The 22,264-nt window shown below is 38.4% G+C and overlaps 1 protein-coding gene across 1 annotated transcript in view; it reads left to right on the top strand.

The window, feature by feature from the left end:
- Nucleotides 1-22,264, top strand: part of Jmy (junction mediating and regulatory protein, p53 cofactor) — a 76,748-nt gene that overhangs the window by 40,658 nt on the left and 13,826 nt on the right. The window contains exons 5-7 of the mRNA XM_020152034.2: nt 8,733-8,898; nt 9,320-9,507; nt 15,101-15,187. Of these exons, the coding sequence (XP_020007623.1) occupies nt 8,733-8,898; nt 9,320-9,507; nt 15,101-15,187 (441 nt within the window). The remainder of the gene's footprint in view (nt 1-8,732; nt 8,899-9,319; nt 9,508-15,100; nt 15,188-22,264) is intronic.

The following is a 22,264-nucleotide window of genomic DNA, read 5'->3' as shown; positions in this document are numbered from 1 at the left end:
CATTAATCTACTTTCTGGCTCTATAGATTATGCTATTCTGGACATTTCATATAAATGGAATTAGACAGCAAGCATATCACCATTTGGCCAGTTTTTTCCCCTACTTAGAATAATGTTTCAAGTGTCACCCAGTTTGTTAAATGCATCGGTACTTATTTTTGTCTTGATGCCTGAAGTATTTTATCACAAATGACCAATTTAGATTGTTTCTATTTTTAGAAATATTATAAATAATGGTGCTGCAAGCATTCATATTACTAGTTTTCTGAATTCATGTCTGTCATCCAATATATGATTTGCAAATATTTTCTCCCATTCTGTGAGTTGTCCATATTGGTTTTAAAACATTGAATATATATTTGTGAAAATAGTACATTCTAGTTCTTAGAGAAGAACAAACTCATGTCTACTCTTATTAATGTAGTTTTATGTAAAATGTATTGCTTTATAAAACTATTTCTGGTTTAGGAATTACATCAAAATGATCCTCAATGACATTGATTGATTGATTGATTGACGAGACAGGATTTTGTGACCTAGTCCAGGCTAGCCTTGAACTTGTGATACTTCTGCCTCCACCTTGAAAGGAGGAATTATAGGTGGGCACTACCACACTTGGATCAATGACATTTTAAAGTACTTATGCTTATCTTTTGTTACTTGAAAAATAGTGTATGAGGTAATCTATGAGGATCTTACCTGTGATCTAGAAAGAAATCTTTTTGTTAATACATTTTAAGTTGTGATTTTTGCTTTCCCCTTATATTTTTATTATTTGCCACTATTAATAGGTAGAATTGGAACTTGTCCTGGAAATTGTTTCACACTTTGTACTCAGAATCTCTTTGAAGGATTTCAGCCCATCTCATGTTCCCGTGAGGCATTTCTGCTGCAGTTTCCTTTTCTCTTCTTGTGTGTGTGTGTGAGGCGGGAGACATATCTACATTACTTTGAAAAGCCATGGCAAAACAGCAACAGCAAGAATGCTAAATGAGACCCTCAAGATGGCATGGAGTAGGCTGATTTTCTTTTCATAGTTGAAGAAAGTCCTCAGATTGATCCATTTCCTATTGCTATAGTAAAATACCTGAAGCAAGATATTTAAAAAAAAAAAAGATTTATTTAGCACACATTTTTGGAGCTTGAAAGTTCAAGGTCAAGCTTCATTTTATAAATGTCACAATGTACCCTCAGTACAAGAATAATATGATTATAAAAAAGTTTTTTTTTTTTGAATGCCAAAAGAAAGAAAAAAAAGTTAAGCTTCCCCATATGGTTGGCCTCTGGAGAGTTGCCTTTAGTCACACCATGACAATAAACAGAAGGGGAAGTAGCCTCATCCAGAGGGCCCAAGTGTGTGGTGGTATCTCATTCTGTAATAACATACTCTTTTTTTTGTGGTACTGGTGTTTAAAGTCAGGGTCCACACTTTGAGCCACTCCACCAGCCTCTTTTTTTTTTAATTCATATCTGCATACAATGCTTGGGTCATTTCTCCCCCCTGCCACCACCCCCTCCCTTACCACCCACTCCGCCCCCTCTCTCTCCCCCCACCCCCTCAATACCCACCAGAAACTATTTTGCCCTTATCTCTAATTTTGTTGTAGAGAGAGTATAAGCAATAATAGGAAGGAACAAGGGTTTTTGCTGGTTGAGATAAGGATAGCTATACAGGGCATTGACTCACATTGATTTCCTGTGCATGTGTGTTACCTTCTAGGTTAATTCTTTTTGATCTAAGCTTTTTTCTAGTTCCTGGTCCCCTTTTCCTGTTGGCCTCAGTTGCTTTTAAGGTATCTGCTTTAGTTTCTCTGCATTGAGGGCAACAAATGCTAGCTAATTTTTTAGGTGTCTTACCTATCCTCATATCTCCCTTGTGTGCTCTCGCTTTTATCTTGTGATCAAAGTTCAATCCCCTTGTTGTGTTTGCCCTTGATCTAATGTCCACATATGAGGGAGAACATACGATTTTTGGTCTTTTGTGCCAGGCTAACCTCACTCAGAATGATGTTCTCCAATTCCATCCATTTACCAGCGAATGATAACATTTCGTTCTTCTTCATGGCTGCATAAAATTCCATTGTGTATAGATACCACATTTTCTTGATCCATTGGTCAGTAGTGGGGCATCTTGGCTGTTTCCATAACTTGGCTATTGTGAATAGTGCTGCAATAAACACGGGTATGCAGGTGCCTCTGGAGTAACCTGTGTCCTAGTCTTTTGGGTATATCCCCAAGAGTGGTATTGCTGGATCAAATGGTAGATCAATGTTTAGCTTTTTAAGTAGCCTCCAATTTTTTTTCCAGAGTGATTGTACTAGTTTACATTCCCACCAACAGTGTAAGAGGGTTCTTTTTCCCCCCCGCATCCTTACCAACACCTGTTGGTGGTGTTGCTAATGATGGCTATTCTAACAGGGGTGAAGTGGAATCTTAGTGTGGTTTTAATTTGCATTTTCTTTATTGCTAGAGATGGTGAACATTTTTTCATGTGTTTTTTTGGCCATTTGAATTTCTTCTTTTGAGAAAGTTCTGTTTATCTCACTTGCCCATTTCTTTATTGGTTCATTAGTTTTGGGAGAATTTAGTTTTTTAAGTTCCCTATATATTCTGGCTATCAGTCCTTTGATGTGTAGCTGGCAAATATTTTCTCCCACTCTGTGGGTGTTCTCTTCAGTTTAGAGACCATTTCTTTTGATGAGCAGAAGCTTTTTAGTTTTATGAAGTCCCATTTATTTATGCTATCTCTTAGTTGCTGTGCTTCTGGGATTCCATTGAGAAAATTCTTACCTATACCTACTAACTCCAGAGTATTTCCTACTCTTTCCTGTATCAACTTTAGCGTTTTCCACCAGCCCTTTTTGGTGAAGTTTTTTTTTTTTGAGAGCTCACAAACTGTTGCCTAGGTCTGGCTTTGAACCTCAATCCTCCTGATCTCTGCCTCTTGAGAAGCTAGGATTACAGACATGAGACATTAATGAGATCAGCATTAATCCCTTCCAGGGGTGATGTCCTCAATGATATAATCACCTTCTGTTCAGCCCCACCTCCAAACATCATCACCAAACTTCTAATACATGAAACCTTAGGGGATACATTCAAACCATACTAAGCCCTAAAAAGCAAAAGGTTTCTCTCAGGATCACCTAATTTGAAATACAGGTTGTTTTAGAAACTCTGATTTTTAATTATAAGTTCAGGAATTCCTGTGTTTACTGTATATTCTATCACATACTTACATTTTACATATATTCACTGATAAAAATTGGTTGGTTTGAAAATTTATGACACAGTCTCATTTAAGATTTCCTGCTTATGTACTGACACCTAGCTATTTTTTTAGTATCAGTTGGAAATAATGAACTGTATGGATTGCTTACGTGGGAAAAATGGTATGAGAAGATAACATAATCATTTCAAAGAATTTAGGAATATTTGAGCATTTTCATGGTTAAAAATGTTAGTGAAAAATCATGAAAAGATTGGTAATATAGGTGTACCATATGTTATCAGCATGATATAGGCCATCATTTGAACCTTTCTGTGTCTCAGTTTCTTCATCTGTAACATGTAGACAGGACATACTACTTCTACTAAGATGTTGTGATGATCAAAAGAATTATAAACTGTTGAACCTATGCATGGCTTACGAGTATAAAGCATAAGACAGAAGAATCCATAGGTATGAATATATGGACACTTTGTCTTTTTACAACTGTGTTCAAACAATTGTCTCTGATGCTGATTGGCATGTGGTTGGTTTTCACCAGTTGCACTACGTATTCTACTTGGGATTATGGATGCATGGCCTCTGTTAATCATTTAGAGACCATTTTCAAATATAGGAAGCAATGGATTGATTGCCACTCTTTTTCTTTTCTTTCTTTTTTTGAATACAGGGTTTCAATTAGCCCAGGTTGCCTCAGATTTGCCATCTCCTGCCTCAGCCTCCTGGGTGTTGAGATTACAGGTGTGTACCACTATGCCCAGCTCAGTGGCTTACTTTTATAAGTGGCATTTGCAGAGAAAAATGTTTGAAAAACTACAAATGACTAGAAAAGGATTATTTTCTCTCTTTAGGTAGGGAAATAACTTTTGATAACATACCACCTACTGTTGGCTTTTGGAAAGCTGACCTTAACTCTCTCCCTGCTCATGTGAAACATACAGTTTCACATACCTATTTACTCCCATTGGATCATTATTTTAATTGTACAAAGTAAGCAGTTTTATTGTGACACTTCTGTACATCCATATAATGTTCTTTGATCATATTTACACCATTAGTCTTTTTTTTCCTCTTTCCCCCCTTTCCCCTCCCACATCCCTAATAATCCCTCTTTTCTACATTCACATCCTTTCCCCCAAATCCACATATGAGAAAAACATGTGGTGCTCATCTGTGAGACTGGGTTATTTTATGTAACATGACACATCGATTTCCCTACAAACGACATAATTTCATTCTTCTTTATGTCTAAATGAAATTCCATGTGTATTACATTGTTCACCACATTTTCTTTATCCGTTCATTCATTGATGGGCACAAAGGCTCAACAACCTGACTTTTGTGAATAGTGCAGAATTAAACTTGGGTGTACAGGTGTTTTGTCCCTTTAGGTTATTTTAAAAACAAAAAAAACCTTTCCTAATGTGACAAAATGAAAACATTTTAAAGATTGAAATGATGAGTGAAATTCCAGATACTTCAGAATGTTTTCCGTGAGTGTAATGTAAGTCTGCCCTCAGTGCTTCATATGCATCATCTCACTTGGTTCTTAGGCACAGTCCTTCATGCTACATGCACAGAAGCCATTCTCTGAAGTCCCTGAAGCCACATGTGTTTCAGAATTCCAAGTTTTTCAGAATTTTAGAAAGGTAATATATGAAGCAGATGTGTTACTGTTCTACTAGTGAAACGTAGTCATGTCGGGGATTTTCTAGCACAGTAGGTGAAAACAGTCATTCGTTTGTATAAATTGCTTTCTGTCAGGTTTCAGAAGATAGTAGAGTCAGTCAAAATAGGTACATATAAAAACTTACCATTATTACACTTCTTGTAAATCAATAGTGTGTGTTGTACTTACATGAATATGTGGATCAGAATTGGTACATCATTTCCTGTACATACACCTGCCTTTGTTTCCTTTTCCTTAATTTTTAGAGTGGTATTCCCTAATATTACCTACAGAAAAAAAGCACTGTGTAGACATTGGGAAAATTGAGTCTGTCAGGTCACATTGGGAAGTGTTTGGCTTGTTTTTTCTTTCTTTTATTTTTTACTCCTCGTACTGCAGTTTGAACTCAGGGCCTCACACTTGCTAGGCAGGTGCTCTACCACTTGAGCCACTCCACCAGTCCTTTTTTTGTGTTGTTTGTGTTTGAGATGGGGTCTTGGGAACTATTTGCCTGGGCTGTCCTGGAACTGTGATCCTCTTGATCTCTTCCTCTAGGATTACAGGAGTGAGCTGCTGGTGCCCAGATTGGTCTTGGCAAGGGGGATGGGGAGAGGTGATGTTTAAAGTATTTTTGTTTAGGAGGGTAAAGTTGATCTAAGTAAAAATGTAAAGTAGCCACATTTTCATTTAGCACTTAAACTTATTTGTGCTTTCTTCTTGCTCCGGAGAGTCCTGCCCCATGGTATAACAAAGATGCCCCAATTATGGCACCCACCTATTCTGCCTCCGTAGCACCATTGTCTTGAGTTCCCTTTCCTTTAGTCAGCTGAGGACAGGAAAATTTTAGATGTCACAAAGAGATTTGGAACAGGATGCTCATCCCACCCATTTTTTCATGCCTTATACTCAGATTTTGCCTTCATTTTAAAGGCATTCTAAACCTCAGAGCACCATTTCATCTCCCTCGCCTTACAACCCCTCCCCCTCCTGTCATGTTTCTCTGACTCATGCCATTCCTTTCTTACTAGCTTCCTGGGTACTCTAACCCTACAACTCTTTAGCTTTTCCCAGGGCCTACCACTGTCCTGTTGTTCTCTTAGGAGCTGGGATTTAATGGGCTCTGGTTTTGTCCTTAGAATCCATTTACCTTTGTACTCTTGCTTTGGATAGAACTTACTGAACCAGAAAATGGGGATGAAGCTTATAAGAGAATACTTTCTTTCTCAGTTTGGATATTTGAAGGTGGCTGTGTTCTGATAGTATTGTGCATCTCAGGTGATTTTAAGGTATCCATCAGAGTACTGCATTCGAGGCAGTTGGCAGTGTAAAGTATTGTTAGCAGAGGTTTTTCTAACTTTCTTCCTTAGCCAAAGGATTTGACAGGGGAGACAGCTTTAGTGCTTGGGGAAATCTGCATAGCATTGTGAACATGGTAAACAAATGGATAGCCTGGACTTGAGCTGATTTGAGATTGATTTTCACTGTTTTTAACTTAAATTGATTCCTTACCTAGAAAATAAAGTCTTCTAACAGGTATTTTACCTGTTTGTATGCTGTGTTACCACAGAATGTATGTGGGTAACAGAGGAAAATCCATTCTGGAGGTGGTCTCCAGGGCTGGACGGGAGCCCCCAAGACAGTATGGAAAGGGATGTATAATTTAAGTGAGACTGGAAGTGTAAAAGCAGATACTATTCTAGGCTCTTATTTTATAACTTAGGACATAAATAGCATGACTTCATGTTGTGAACATGCCTCCCTAGCCACTATGGTTAAGCCCTCTTTGTTGTTTGCTGTTTGTCACTTTAAAATATTTCCTGATGCAAAAATACCATCCATGAGCTTGCAAGTCAGATAATTTGTTAAGTATTTACTTATTAAACATTATTAAGTAAAGTATTTAACCATATTTAATTCACCTGGTCTTTTTTTTTTTTTTCTTGAGGGAGCAATACTGGTTTTTGAACTCAGGGCTTTGCACTTGCTAGGCAGGCGCTCTACTACTTGAACTACTCTGCCAGCTCTTTTTTGTGTTGGTATTTTCAAGATAGGGTCTCAAAAACTGGCCTTGAACTGTGGTCCTCCTGATCTCTATCTCCTGAGCAGCTGGAGTTACAGGAGTTACACCAGTGCCCAGCTTCACTTGGTTCATTTTTAGACCAGAACCTAACCATTACTTTTCATATCAAATTCCTTTTTTTTTTTTTGTACTACTGGGGTTTGAACTCAGGGCCTATACCTTGAGCCACTCCACCAAAATTCTTGTTAAAGGTGTTTGAAATTATGTATTAAAAATATTCTATTATTGGGTAAATCTGTGCAAATACCCATATTATAAAGAAAAAGCTGGACTCTTGTTTAAAATATACTTTATTTGTGTGCTAGCATGTTTTCATCAACATCGACAAGACAGAAGGGATCATTTAGCGGTAATACAAGTTTACTGTCTTTGCCACCCATGGCTATCCCAGAACCCCTGAATATCTCTCTGGTATTCTGGGCCCAAATGAGGCCTCAGATGAGCTCACAGACATTCCTCTGATTTTCCTTTCTGTTCCTCCCCTCTCTGCCTTTGGTGGTCATTTCCTGTGAAGGTACTTGAGGCCAGGGCCTCCTCAGCAATGTTGCCAGAGCCCAGGACAGAGGTTCCTGGGCTTTAAGAGAACTGTAAGCTGCCAGAGCAGTGGTGCTGTGTTCTGGCAGAAATGTTCTTGGCAGAATGCTTACTGTCTCACACCAGCAACCTGGTGTATCTCACATCTCACAGACTCCTTTCAAGCGGCTTCTTGCAGTGGCCTTCTCATAGAGCCGAATGGAAATTCACGGAAACAGTAGGGTTAGGAATCAAAATCTGAAGCACACTTTTCTGTCAGTGGCTTCCTGCAGATGCCTCTCAAAAGAGTTTCCTCTCTCTTCAGGGCCAAAAATTAGCCTGATTGTAAGAGGTATCCACTTCATGAACCATGCCCACACACTTCTGACTCCCACTTCAGATTCAGTCTCAGACCCTGCCTGCATTTACTTAATAGTTATGTTATCTATAGATTTTAGCAGTTTTTCATCTAAAGCAATTCATGTTACTCTACTTATACACACTCACCTCACTTTCCAGCCAGCAGATCCCAGAAGCCCAGCTGATCATGGAGCAAAGCAAAGTCCCAGAAATATGGATTAATTAACTTTTACCTCTCTGGTTTTTGTTTGTTTGTTTTTTGGCAGCACTGGGGTTTGAACTCAGGGCCTCACACTTGCTAGGCAGGCGTTCTTATTGCTTGAGCCACTCTGCCAGCAACTTTTACCTCTCTGTGGTAAATACCTAAGTGTATGACCTAGTCTTTTTCATATATCTTATATGGAAAGGATAGCTACATAATTTATTATCTGCTTTTGAGATAAAACAAACCATTGATATTCATGTCAGGACAGTAAGGTTATATTGTCACCCTTACATATGAATGAGCTGTGATATAAACATCAGTAATCTTATTTTTACTTTTATTTACCTACTTCCAAAACCAAATGGTAGGACTTCATTATTGCTGGTGTGTGTGTGTAAGTTTTGTTTATGAATGTGGGTTTCTTTCTCTTTCCTCTTCTCCGCCCCCCTCCCCTCCTTTCCCCTTCTTTCCCCTTCCTTCCATTTTGAGATGGCATCTCTCTGTGTTGCCTGTGTGCTTAAGCAATACTGTACCATTGTTCTACACTGGGATTAAAAGTTTGGATTTCTTGCCTATGTTTCTTTCTTAGAGCAACTGCTGATTAGTATTAATGTCTAATCATACCTTGACTTTTTTTCTTGTGTTCACCACCTAGAAGTGTTTATTTTCATTGCAGATGCAGAGTTTACAGGGTGGTACTGAAGCCATAGCTCGATTGGATCAGTTAGAAGCTGATTACTATGATCTACAACTTCAGCTGTATGAAGTACAGTTCGAAATCTTGAAGTGTGAAGAGTTACTGTTGACAGCACAACTGGAAAGCATCAAAAGACTTATATCAGGTATGATGTGTATTTCACACATGAGTCCTCAACAGATTGCATACATGGAGAAAATGTAAGTGAATGCCAGCTAGGTTTCTTTTGCTAAGACTTTTTTTTATTAAGTCTAAGCATAAACATTTCAAAGGCATCTCTGAAGTAAAAAAAAGTCCATACGATGCAACTGTGTGTTGGTTTTGGTTATCTTTGTAAAATATTTTGTAAAAGTTACCCAGCCTCTGAATTTTGTAAACATTTTGAATTTTGTAGGGATGGAGTGGGGAGGAGAGTAAAGTCTAGAATTATAGAGCATGGTGTGCTAGACACTGCTAAACAAACACTTTGCACACATTCAGTTTACAAGGTGTATTTCCTATTAATCAACATTTTATAAAGAAGCTGCTCTTTATAACCACAACCCCTTGCTGCTGCTCGGTAACAGAAAAGAGAGATGAAGTGGTGTACTATGACACTTACGAAAGCATGGAGGCCATGCTGGAGAAGGAAGAGATGGCAGCATCTGTGCATGCACAGAGGGAAGAACTACAGAAACTACAGCAGAAGGCACGCCAGTTGGAAGCAAGACGGGGACGTGTCTCAGCCAAGAAAGCCTACCTCAGAAATAAAAAGGTAGTAAAATCTTGCTTTTATTCATTACTTGATTCTTGACTAATAGATAATAATTCTAATGTGATTTGTCACTAATGCTTGAAATTTTGGGGTTTTTTGTTTGATTTTTGCTGTACTGGGGTTTGAACTCACAGTTTCATGCTTGCAAGGCATGCTGCCATTTCAGCCACACCTCTGACCCTAATACTTGAACATTTTAAAAACAAAATAATCATTACCTCTGTTCAGTACACAGTTCATTATATTAAACATTTATATTCCTCTCAGAATTGCCCTTTTAAACAGTCAGTTGGAATGTGCTCTTTACCTCTAGCAACCATGAGGGCGACTCTGCTAGAGCGTCTCATGGGACTGTAGAGTGCCACATGACATAATTAAGGTGGCTAGGGCAATCTACAAGTCTTGATTCTGACTTCAGTCTCAAGGAGTTTGTTTTAACTTAAATCATATTTCAGAATCCTTGGTCATTCTTGATATCTGGAGTGATTCCGTTTGTGGAAATGTAATTCTTCCTATGTCTTAGAAAATGTTTTGCTCCCTATCCACAAGTGGCTGTCGTGGGTTGTTATTAGTCACTATGAATGTGGGTTTGGAATCTAGAACCATCTGTAAGACCTGGACCAAACTGATGACTGTGTGATACTGATTTGCTGTGAGCTCAAACATTCTAACAAAAGTGTATCATGTTCTGTGAGTCTGTCTTCCTGTTCTTGACCATATTTTAGGGATTCCACAGAAAATAAAAGACTTCTCCTGTTTCTAGAGTAAAAAGCTTGTGTACCTTAAAAGCATTTTCCTGCAATATTTCAGTATTCCAGAACCTTCTATTATGTTAGTCTCAGAGTTATGGCTTTTACATAATTCACATAATTCTTTGCCCTTCTTATTTCCATGGTGATAGTGGTCATTAAAACCCACTATTATCTCAACTCTGGACCTGATGGTAGCATGGTGTAGGATCCAGCTTGCACCAAGTAGGTCAACCTTGTCTTGATTCTAGCAGTCTTACCATGTTTATAGAGAAGGCTTTAAGGGAAAATGAAATGTAAATAAAGGTCTTAGAAGAGCAAATTTTTAATGAAAAATCAGAAGTGCTGTTTTCTGTTTTTGTTCATTTGACAGTACTGGAGTTTGAACCTAGATACTCTACTGCTTGAGCCATGATCCAGCCCTTTTTCCTCTGGTAATTTTGGAGATAGGGTCTCACTTTTTGCTTAAACTGGTCTGGAACCACAATTCTCCCAATACCAGCTTCTGCATAGCTTGGGATGACAGTTGCACACCACTACACCCCGCTGTTAGTTGAGATGGGGTCTTTGCCTGAGCTGACCTTGAGCTGCGCTCTTCCCTGTCTCAGCCTCCCAAGTAGCTAGGATTACAGGCGTGATCACTGGTGCCTGGCTAGAAGGACTGTTTTTATATGTTAGTTTCAAGTATTTAACACACTACTTCAGAGATAAGTTGGAGTTGGTGAACCTGAACCTGAAAATTTTTGAAAACTTTTTGTTTTGAAAATCCTGTATGATTCATTTTAATTCAACAGTGTATTAGGCACACTGTTAGACTTGGGATACAAAGATGAGCAAGGCACAGCCCCTACTTCTCCCAGTCACATAGAGAAAGGCAAACCATGTGATCACGTACAGTGAGCACTCTGTCAAAAGAGCAAGAGAAGGGAATGAGGAAAGGTTTGTTAGGAGAGATGACAGTTGGACTGGGTTTTAACAACTGAATAGAAATTTGGTAAGTAAGTGATATGCTGGTGATAATTCTAAGCAGAACACAAGAGCTTTTCACAAGGCACTGAAGAATAACACAGCATGGTCAGGTCACTGTTGATGGTGAGAGATGCTGCAAGGGACAGGGTGATGCTGCAAGGGACAGGGTGATGGAAATTTTGTATGTCACATTAATAGGCCCGGGCACTTCGTTCTGAAGATGAGGAGAATTACTGAAAAGTCTTAAGCAAAGGGACAACATAAACAGATTAATATTTTAGAAAGGTATCGCAACATGAAAATAAGGTATAGGGAGAACTAAAAAGTTCTTGTTGGAAGGTGTCATTATCCTCAACTTCAGTAAAGTTGGGATGTTAACAGAGATAGGGGTGGTACAGCTGGTAGGAGTAGGCAAATCTGTGAAGTGTTCAGTTGTGACCCTGTTCAGAAATAGGAAGGCAGTAGGTCTTAGTGGTTTGTATTGAAGGAGAGAAGATGAGCTATTCCGTATTAGCTTTCCCATTAGGCTTTTGAATGGGTGTTTGGGTGTGTATGATCCCACCAGTCATGATGAAAAACCCAGAGGAAGAGCACATACTGCTTTTGAGGTGATGAGCCAAGTTTCAGTCTAGCATCTGAAGGGTTTGGGACATCCAGGTAGAGATGGCCATGACACAGTTGGGCCTTAGGATTCCAGAAGAAGGTATTGAGGTGATTCTTTGCAGTGATAGTGGTGGGGTGATTGATAGGGAAGAGAAAGGGGAAGATGGTTGAACAGGGGAGATGTGTAGTTTGAAGAAAAACTTCATGCTACTTAATATTTTTATAATTCAGAATGCAAATCTCAGCACAACATTCTTGGAGAGAGGGTGACAAGACATTATAAAGAGCACATGTTCTGAAGAATTTAGCAAGTCTCAGGTAGTGTGAGAAGAGGCCCATAGGAAAGAAGCCTGGGGAACATTTGTGAGTCTGCAGAAGAAAGAGATCAAACAAAAAAAGAGGAAGGGCTGGCAGAGTGGCTCAAGTGGTAGAGTGCCTGCCTAACAAGCATGAAGCCCTGAGTTTAAACCCCAGTACCGCCAAAAAAAAAAAGAGAGATTGAGATAAAGCGTAGTCTGAGTCAGAAGAAGCAGGAGAGTATGAAATGAAGAAAGATGATTCCACAGAATGAGGTGATCAGCAGTAGCAGGCACTCCCAAGAGGCCAAAGGAGACAAAAAAATAAGGTGAGGGAGTTCTGTGACATCTAGTATTTGAGACTATAGGGGCCTTATGTTGAGTTTGGGAGAGAGCTGGGAGTAAGAGGTAGATTACAGTGGTCTAAGAGGAGCAGTAGATGTCTAGAGTAGAGACCAAGGGGAGGCGGAAGGAACTGATTGCACACAGGGAAGTAATTAAGAGGAGTCATCTTGTGACCAGACACACAAAGCATTACTCTGGTGGCATGAAGAGTCTGAATCAAACTAAATTCTCCCCTCAACTTTTCCCTCTATGGAATGTATTAGCATGTATCAATCATCAATCTAACAGCATCTTCATTCTGCATGCTATTTTTTTTTGTGGGACTGGGATTTGAACTCAGGGCTTCACACTGCAAAGCAGGCACTCTACTGCTTGAGCTAGCCACAACTCCAGTCCATTTTACTCTGGTTATTTTGGAGATGGTGGAGTCTATCAAACTACTTGTCTGGCCTGCCCTTGATCTACCAATCCAGCCTCTCAAATAGTTAGGATTGCAGGTGTGAGCCGCTGGCACCCAGCTTCATTCATTATTATGTTAATCTAAGTCTGAGGTAGGGGAACTCATCCCTGAAAGATCTGTCCATTTATGCTTACACCCTGCCCTGCTAGCCCACCAGTTGAGGTAGTAAGATTTCAGAGGGGAGGGAAGAATGACATGAAACCACTTAAAAGATGATGATGAAATGTATGGGGATTTTTTGTTTTTGCTTTTTTTTTTTTTTTAAAGATAAAAACATGCCTCTCTGAACAACAACATCCTATACCTTGCTTACATATCAGAGTGCTCAGGTTCATTGGCTCCCTGCTACTTGGTTTGTCTGGCATCTGTAGTAGGATTACATGGCCAAAAAGATCTACCAGTAAGGAAATCATGGTCTTTGCCTTGCTACTTGAAAGAGTGGTGTTGGCCACTGATTAAAATTGTTTCAAGAAGAGTAATAGAAATAACATTGTTCTGTATGTATTTTATCTTTTTATTTCCAATAGCCAAATAAAGTAATCCCTTGCCTGAAATTAGCATTTTCATACTTCATTTGGTGGCAGAAGTAGACCTGAACTGAAATGAAGTTATAGTCTTAATCTCACTTACTTTGACTATTCATACATTTTACTGCAAATATAATTAGTATTACTTATTATAGGATATTGCTTCAGCTCCTGCCCAAGTAATTACATAATAATATATGGTGTATGCGACATACCACCATTCTAAAATATGAAAAAGATGGGAATTTCAAAACATTTCTGACCTCAAAATAATTCTGTAAGAATCATAGACTTGTATACTCATTTTACAACCAAGGGAACCAAGGCTTCTTTCTAATAGTTGAATAAATCACCCACGCACAAGCCCCTAGAGTGACTAGGGATCGTAGGATTTGATCATAGGTCTGTGTGATTTAGAAGCTTGTGTCACTGTGTTCTCTGTATCATGGCATTACATGATACTACTTTTGTTTTCCTGACTGCAATAGACAGATTTCTTGTTAGGCAGTAGAGTGAACCAGAACAGGTAAAGAATGTGATACACACATTTGCTTTAAAATACAGTTTACTGTCTTTAAAGATTATTATTTTCTCTGATTGAAAGAGTGATTATTTTGGTATAGTTTTGAGAATATTGGGAACTAATGTTAACCTTTTTTTTACCTAGAAGACTTCTAAGGATAGATAGTTATGTCAAGAAAGACATAGGGTAATGTATGAAAATAGAACAGGGAAACCCATGGAGGTTAGGGGGTGATGATAGGAGAGATAAAATAAGAGGGTAAATTTGACCAAAATTGTATGCATGCATAGAAATACCACAGTGAAAGCCCTTTGTAGGATTAATATATGCTAATAAAAGAGAGGAAGAAAAAGAGAAGATTATCTTTACCTGTGGTCCCTCCACCTTGACCTTGGAGTAGAACTTTGAGCCAAAATAAACTTGTCTATTACTTATAAAAAAGAAAGGGAGGGAGGAAAGAAAAGAGAGAAAGAGGGAAGGGGGTAAATGAAGATTAAGCATGGTACTGCTAAAAGGTTGCCACTCAGATTACAAAGACGCACATTTGCCAAAATTTATTGCAAAATCTTCATTTTATATATGATGCTTACAGTTCACATTGCTTTAAATGATTTCTTTTCTGTAATTTCAACTTCTGACTCTTCAAGGTTTCTTTTAGCTCTGAGAACTATGACCAAAAGATTCAGGTCTCCTGATAATTGTTCAAACCAGTCTGGACAAAATCATGATCTTCATCAGAGAAAGCTAAGAGAACACACACATGGCAGTAATTGTGTTGTGTTCTTTCTTGCCCAGACTTGTTTAAAGAGAATAATGAGATGTAGAATCTTCTGTCCACAGACTTTGTCACTAAAAGGGAACTTCAAGATTGTATGAGGACAATAACCCCTTCTACCTTGTCTCCCTACCCACCCACCCACCCAATAACAAGAGACATCAGGAAATGTATAGAAGTTAATGGTTTAATATACGAGTGTTTTGTAAGATCCTGATTGGTTGGTGTATAGTTCTTCAACAGTACAGATGGGAAACAACAGGTGGTTTGCTTGGTACTTTGCAAATTTATCAAATAAACCTTTCTGAGTTTCACTTGTATTAAAACATGTTTTATATATTTATAGGAAATATGTATTGCAAAACACAGTGAAAAATTCCAGCAGCGTTGTCGGAGCGAAGATGAATATAGAACCCATCACACAGTACAACTAGTAAGTTCAGACTCTTGGAGACTTGGAATAGAACTTACTTTTCATGTGTCTGAGTGGATAGAGATCTGAGAATGAGAATCATATAACTAGATGCTAGCATTAGTATGTGTGTGTGTATGTATATATCTGTATCTATGTTATATATATTATGTATTCTATTTACATAAATATATGTGAGAGCAGTTTTTAGGCAGAATTGAGTGGTGAATACAGAATTCCTATATGCCTCTACCCACTTATCTCCCAACACACACACAGCCTCCTCTACCAGCAGAGTGGTATATTTGTTGCAGTCAGTAAACCAGTATTGCAGTCAGTCACATCATTACTGCCGAGAGGTCACTGTTAACATTAGGTTTCTTTTTTGATGTTGTATTGTCTACTGGCTTTGACAAGTATATAATAACACGAGTCTATTACTACAGCACCATACAGAACAGTTTCAATGCTCTAACTATGTGTGGTTGGAGTTAGTGTATATAGGCTTTCAGTTTGGCCTTCTTTTACTTATCACTTACTAGTATGGATTTAAGGTTCCTCTGTATCTTTGTGGCTTGATGACTTATTTATTTTTAGTCATGAATGATATTCCACTGCGTAAATATAACACAGTTTATCTACTCACCTAGCGAGGGGCGTCTTGGTTGCTTCCAAGCCTTGGCAGTTGTGAATAAAGCTGCTATGGCTATCCATGCAGGTTTTCTATGCACAGAAGTTTGAGCTCATTTGGATAAGTACTAACCTGTCTTTCAAAGTAACTGGACTAATTTTCATTCCTGCCAGCAATAAATGAGAGCTCTGTTTATCATCCTGTCTCGAGCTGTTGGCTGTGATCAGGGTTTGAATTTTAGCTGTTCTAATAACTGTAATGGTGTCTCATTGTTTACAATTCCCAAATGACATACGATGTAGAGTGTTTTTCATATGCTCATTTGCTGTCTGCTTATCTTACTTAGCATTTGGTCAGATCTATTGCTCAGTTTTTAGTTGGGTTTTCTTATTGTTGAGTTTTCAGAATTCTTCACGTGTTTTGGATAATAATCCTTTATGAGATGTGTCCTTCGCAAATATTTCTTCCCAGTCTGTGGCTTGTCTTCTCATTTTTTTCTTTTTTTCCGCTACTGGGGCTTGAACTCAGGGCCTACACCTTGAGCCACTCCACCAGCCCTTTTTTGTAAAGGGTTTTTTCAAGATAGGGTCTTGCGGACTATTTGCTGAGGCTGGCTTCAAATCGATCCTCCTAATCTCTGCCTTCTGAGTAGCTAGGATTATAGGTGTGAGCCACCAATACCCAGCCCTCATTTTCTAGACAGCGCTGTTCCTCGTGTAGAGGTTTTTAAGTTTAGCAAAGTCCAAGGTTCTAGTTTTTGTGAGGGGATAAAGTCTGTCTAGATGATAATGATATTTCTTCTTCTCCCTTCTTTCTTTTCTTCATACCTAGTTGCTTCATCATTATTTGTTTAAGAGATAGTCTTAAAACAGTCTTTGTCCCTTTGTCAAAGATTGGATGATCCTATTGAAATTGGTCTGTTTTTGGGCTCCCTGTTCTGTACTGTTGATGTAGGTCTTTTGCTCCTCCATGTAAATTTTAGAATGAGCTTGCCAATACCCAAAAAATAACTTCCAGAATATTGATTGGGACTGCATAGAACTGACATCTCTCTACAATATTGAGCAGTATCTTTCCACTTACGTAATTCTTTTAATTCATTCATCAGTTTTATAGTTTTCTTCATTTAGTACTTATGCACATAGTGCATTCCCCTCTTGGGAATGGTGGTAGTAATGTAATAGTATTATGTTTTTAATTTCAAACTGGTTGGTTTCACTGCTGACACAGTAGAAAGCAGTAGAGTTGTATATAGTAGCCTTGCTATGTTGGCTTCTTCAACAGTTACTGTTTTCATATTGATTTTTCTTTTGATTTTTTACAAACAAAACCAATTTTCTTCCCAGTCTGCATAACATCTGTCTATCCATCCATCCATCCATCCATCCATCCATACATCATCTGTCATCTGTCTACTTACTTGTGCCTTACTGCATTAGCTAGGATTTTCATTACAATGATGAAAAGGAGAGGTGAGAAGGGACACATTTGCCTTTTTCCTGAGGATTTCCCCAGGATTTTTGGTAAATGTTCTTTATCAAATTGAGGAATTTTCCCTCTTGATTCCTAGATTGCTGAGAGTATTATAGGTCACATTGTATTTTATTAGAAACCCTCTCTATTCTCAGTTTTTCTGAACTTCACCATGTAGTAGGACTCCCTCCATACATGTCCTAAATTAGTTGACACCAATAATTTATATTTAATTAAATATAAAAAATGCCAACATGACCATATCTCTTGTTTGCTTATTTTAAAGATTTTCTTTCTTCAGCATCACAGTACAGCTCATTGGGTTTAAATGTATCCTTTAAGCTCATCCTGGCACATTTTAGCTAACCTTGCCCCTTATTCTTAATCTTTTAAATACACAAAATTACTCAAACTCTCCAATCCTATAAAATCACCTTTCTCCTAGAAGCTAAAAACATCAAATTAATGTCCTTTTATTTTTCATTTCTATTTCTGTAGGTCAGAAACTGCTTGATAAGATTAGATAAGGTACCAGCAAGGCAGCTAGGTAAATAAGGATACCCACTACTGTCCCCATCTGAATTTGCATTAGTTCCTTAGTTATTGATGATATACACTTAATGGGTCTTTTTTTATATGAAGATTTAAAAATTTCTGATGCTGTGTCAATATTTTGGTGGATAAATGACCCCTTAACCATTCTGATCTTTCCCCCAAACACTTCTGTGGAGCAGAGAAAGGTAAAATGATGAAATTAATATTTCAAAAATAAATGTCATCTTAGAATTTGGCCCAATACCAACCTCAGATGAAATACCTAATGTCAGAGACTGAACCCTGAATCTACTAACCAACTAGTCTTCTAATTTAATATGCACAGCTTAAAGGAAAATTATAGTTGGCTTAGATCAAAATAGACCATTGCTTTTCAAAGCTAGTTTTAAATCATCTTTATTAGAATTTCTTGGGTGGTCAATTACTAGTAATACAGATCCCTAGATGTTAACTTTATTGTTTCAACAGTATAAACGCCTAAAAAAGTAACAAAAACATGAAGGTTAGCTGGGTGCTGGTGGCTCACACTTGCAGTCTTGACTGCTTGGTTGCTTAAGATCAAGAGCACAGAAGAAATAGGCATGCCAAATTTCGTTTCTTCCCTCTCACCCTCCCTCCCTTCCACTTGCTAAGCAGGCGCTGTACCACTTGAGCCACTTCACCAGCCCTTATCTCCAGCTTCTGAAAAACCATGCATTGTTAATGAATGCTTTTACTGAAGGTTAAATATACAAATAGAAAAGTGTATAAATTGAATTTTCATAAGATGAGCATACCTGGGTAACTTGTACTCAGAGCAGTAAGGGGTATTAATGGAAACCTAAAGCCGCCTGTGTTGCTGTCCAGCACTACTCCCTACTCCCACTCCCACTCCTTCAAGGGCAAATTCATGGCTGGCAGAGTGCCTCAAGTGGTAGTGCAAATGCCTAGCAAGTGTGAAGCCCTGAGTTCAAACCCCAGTACTACATTGAAACAAACAAGCAAAAAAGATTTAGCTTCATTTTATGGAGTCATAAGTGACTTAGCCAAAGTTATCCAAGGTAGTAAAGGGGAAAACTGGTATCCATTGCAGACCTCCTAGCTGCTGGCTGTGCTCTCAGGCACAGTACTGCCATGTTATACTCTGTGCTGTAAAAATTCTGCCTCCCCACACAAACTCATCAGTTCATGCTTCAGGAGTCAGAACCATTCTCTCTCCATCTGGGATCTTTTAGATTCTAATAGATTTGACTTAGAGTATATCAACTGACAAATCAACAATATGTTAATCAGCTAATTTATCTCAATGCTGTATCCATCGGATTTATACATTGTGTTTAGAGATCAGGTTCACCATTGGAAACTCTTAAGTTTCTCATATAAATAACGTTTTTTCCTCAACACTTCAGCACCACTGTCTACTAGATAAAATGCTTTTCTCTAAGTACAGAGCAATCTATTCATCCCTGGCATCATTGCTACAGTATAAGCCTTAGGAAAACTTGTCGTTCCCTTGGGAACCCACGATGTGTGTCTAGACTTGGGAAGATGCAAGCTTACTCCCAATCCCAGGTGTTTCCCAGACACACGTTAGAGTTTGTAACTTGTTTGTGCTGACTCAGCTGGGTGGGAGGGTTTTGTGCTCCAACTCTGGAACAGAAGTGGGTGTGGGGCAGGACGGGGTGGAGCATGCTCTTGCATCACTGTCCTTGAGCAGTTCTGGCCTTCCCTTTCCAAAGGGAGGGTCCACACGGAGCCTTAATGTCTGCTTTTAATGCAGAGCTCAGTCCATATCTTCTCTTTGTTTTCCCATCTGGAAACCTGTAAGATTGTGTAGCTAGTCTTCTGGCACCTGAGACTGCCTGGCTTTGTATCTGTTAATAATTGATCTTTGAGAATTCTTATGACCCGCTCAGATAATTCCCCAAAGGCAAAAGATTTTTCTGGTTTCTGAAAGAAGACAAGGATAAAGAGAATGTATCATACAAATATAGTACTGAAAAATTCGAAATGATTAATGGAAACTCTAAGAGCCAGAAAGTAAAACTGATTTCTGTGACAGTGTGACAGTGCAGCCCATTAGGAAGTACTTCTCAAGACATTACCTAATCAGCATCTACATACCAGTCACCTGCCCTTCAGTCACACAGCTAACAAAGCACTACTGCATCCTTCTGCCAAGAATTTCACTTAAATCCTGACACTGTTCTTAGCTTAACTTCCTGGAGTGCCTGCCTGCACAATTTCTCGAGGAATGTTTTCATATATGGATTAAGCTTGATGTTCTGAACATAGCTTTTACTAGTACTGAAACTGTTCTTTGTCACAAGTCCAGGTTGTCTTAATACCTCATTAGATTATTTGTCCTCCCCACTCCACAACACCCAGCCCTTTTCTGTTGCACTCTCAATCACTACCCACCCATAGTTGACCAAGTTAGAAAACATGAACTCGTCCTTGCTGTTTGACAGCACTAAACCCATGTCTATTGAACATACCCACTCTTCCCTACCTCAGTCACAAATCTCTGCCTTTCCTCTGGTGCTTATCACAGTGCCTGGTTGGACTGGTGATGACTAAATGTTGGATGGAAGAATTGAATTGATCTTAGCAAGCTCCTGCTATTTTGCTAACTTAGGTGATATTTTCACATGCTACATGACTTTTTCTACTCTGTCATCTTAATTAGTCCTATTTTTTTTAAAAACAAGTTTTTTTCTTGAATATGTTGATGTCTATGTATAAATTCTGATCATTTATAGTAAATGTTAAAATAGGTCCTAAACATTTCCTCACTACTACTTTTTGGATCCTGGTATTATGAGCAGGTTTGTGTGTGTGTGTTTTTTTTTTTTTTTTTTTTTTTTTGGTGTCATCATGGTTTGAACTCGGCCTCATGCTTGCTAGGCAGGTGCTCTGCCACTTGAGCCACTTCACCAGCCCTTAGGAGCAGTTTTAATTAGTGGCTTACAAAGTTTCTTAACCATTCCTACAGCTAAAAAAACCTTTATTGCATATATAAAAAGAGATTCATGAGCATTATAAAAGATTAAAAACTGTCAAAAATTGCACAGAAAAAAAATCAATTCTAAAACTGATGTTATTTCTAAAGGAGGATTTTAAGTGTGAATCTGAAAGAACTATTAGAATTTACATAGGTTTTTTGACAGGAAGATTTGGAAAAACACTAAATACTGTGATCAGAGTTTTCAAACCCATTTTGATTTTGGATTCATGATATGAAAGATGAAGAAATTGTTGCCCTCATACATTCTTCCAACTCCAGTTTCCTGCAGCACTCAATATGCTGTGAATTGTCATGTAAATGTTTTAATGTAAAGATAATATTAGACAATTTTTGTCATATACTCCTGTTTCTCAGTAGTTTAGATTCAGTTTTGAGTTGAGTGCTTATTGGTAATCTTCTTAGCAGCTTCTCTATTTGTGAGTTTTAGTTTTCATCTTGGAATTGGTTAGATTTCATTAAGGTATTATTTCAGGAAAGTTTTATGGTGGCTATATTTCTGAATTCTTGCATGCTTTGGGAATGGCTATTTGTGTCCTTTGACATAAAGGACAACCTGAATGCATCATGTAGGCCATTTCTTTTCCAAAAATATTTTGGAGACACTGCCATACTGTAATTTGAAGTATTAAAGAGGGGTAATGAAGAGTTCTTAGGTCCTCACCCTGCAGGGCACCTGATTTTTCTGATAGCCAGAGAATTTTTCTTTATTCTGAAGTCCAGTGCTTTACTAGGTGATGGTCGTACATCATGTTTTCCTGGCTCTTTCTGGAGTCTCTTAGGTTCTATATAGATTACCAATGACGACCACACCATTTTTTTTTTTTTTTTTTTAAGTTCTTGGGCTTAAACTCAGTGCCTACACCTTGAGCTGCTCCACCAACCCTTTTTTTGTAGTGGGTTTTTAGATAAGGTCTTGTGACAATTTGCCCAGGGTTGTCTTCGAACTGCGATTGATCCTTCTGATCTCTGTCTGTAGAGTAGCTATAGCTAGCATTGCAGGCATGAGTCACTGGAGCCCAACTTATATTGAATTCTTAGTGTGATGTTGTTTTGTAGTTAAGTTCATCTAGTTGTTTTTGTTTTTTCTGTTTTATTTGTGTGATGACTTTAAGCCTGTCTTTCAGGGTCTCTTTTCAGGCCTGTTTCCACTGTAGCTCTTATGTGATAGTCGTAACCTTCTCCCGCCAAGTATGAATGTGGAGATCTGCTACTGCAAACCTTGCCATTTCTCTTGTCATTGTTTCTCACCATGAGTGGGTCAGAATGAATCTGGGAGTGTCCTTTCTCCTACTCAGAGGGTTAACTGTTACTCCTTCCCCCAACCCATTGCCACTCATGAGGCCCATGTGGTTTCCCATGTGATTTATGGAAAGTCCTTATGTCATAGACTGTCTCTGTCAATATTTGGAGAGTATTAAAACTCTCCTTCCTT

Source organism: Castor canadensis, chromosome 6 (assembly GCF_047511655.1).
Source record: "Castor canadensis chromosome 6, mCasCan1.hap1v2, whole genome shotgun sequence".
NCBI classification, from domain to species: Eukaryota; Metazoa; Chordata; class Mammalia; order Rodentia; family Castoridae; genus Castor; species Castor canadensis.
The sequence above is the reverse complement of the archived record's forward strand: the minus strand, read 5'-3'. Positions and strand labels throughout refer to the sequence as shown.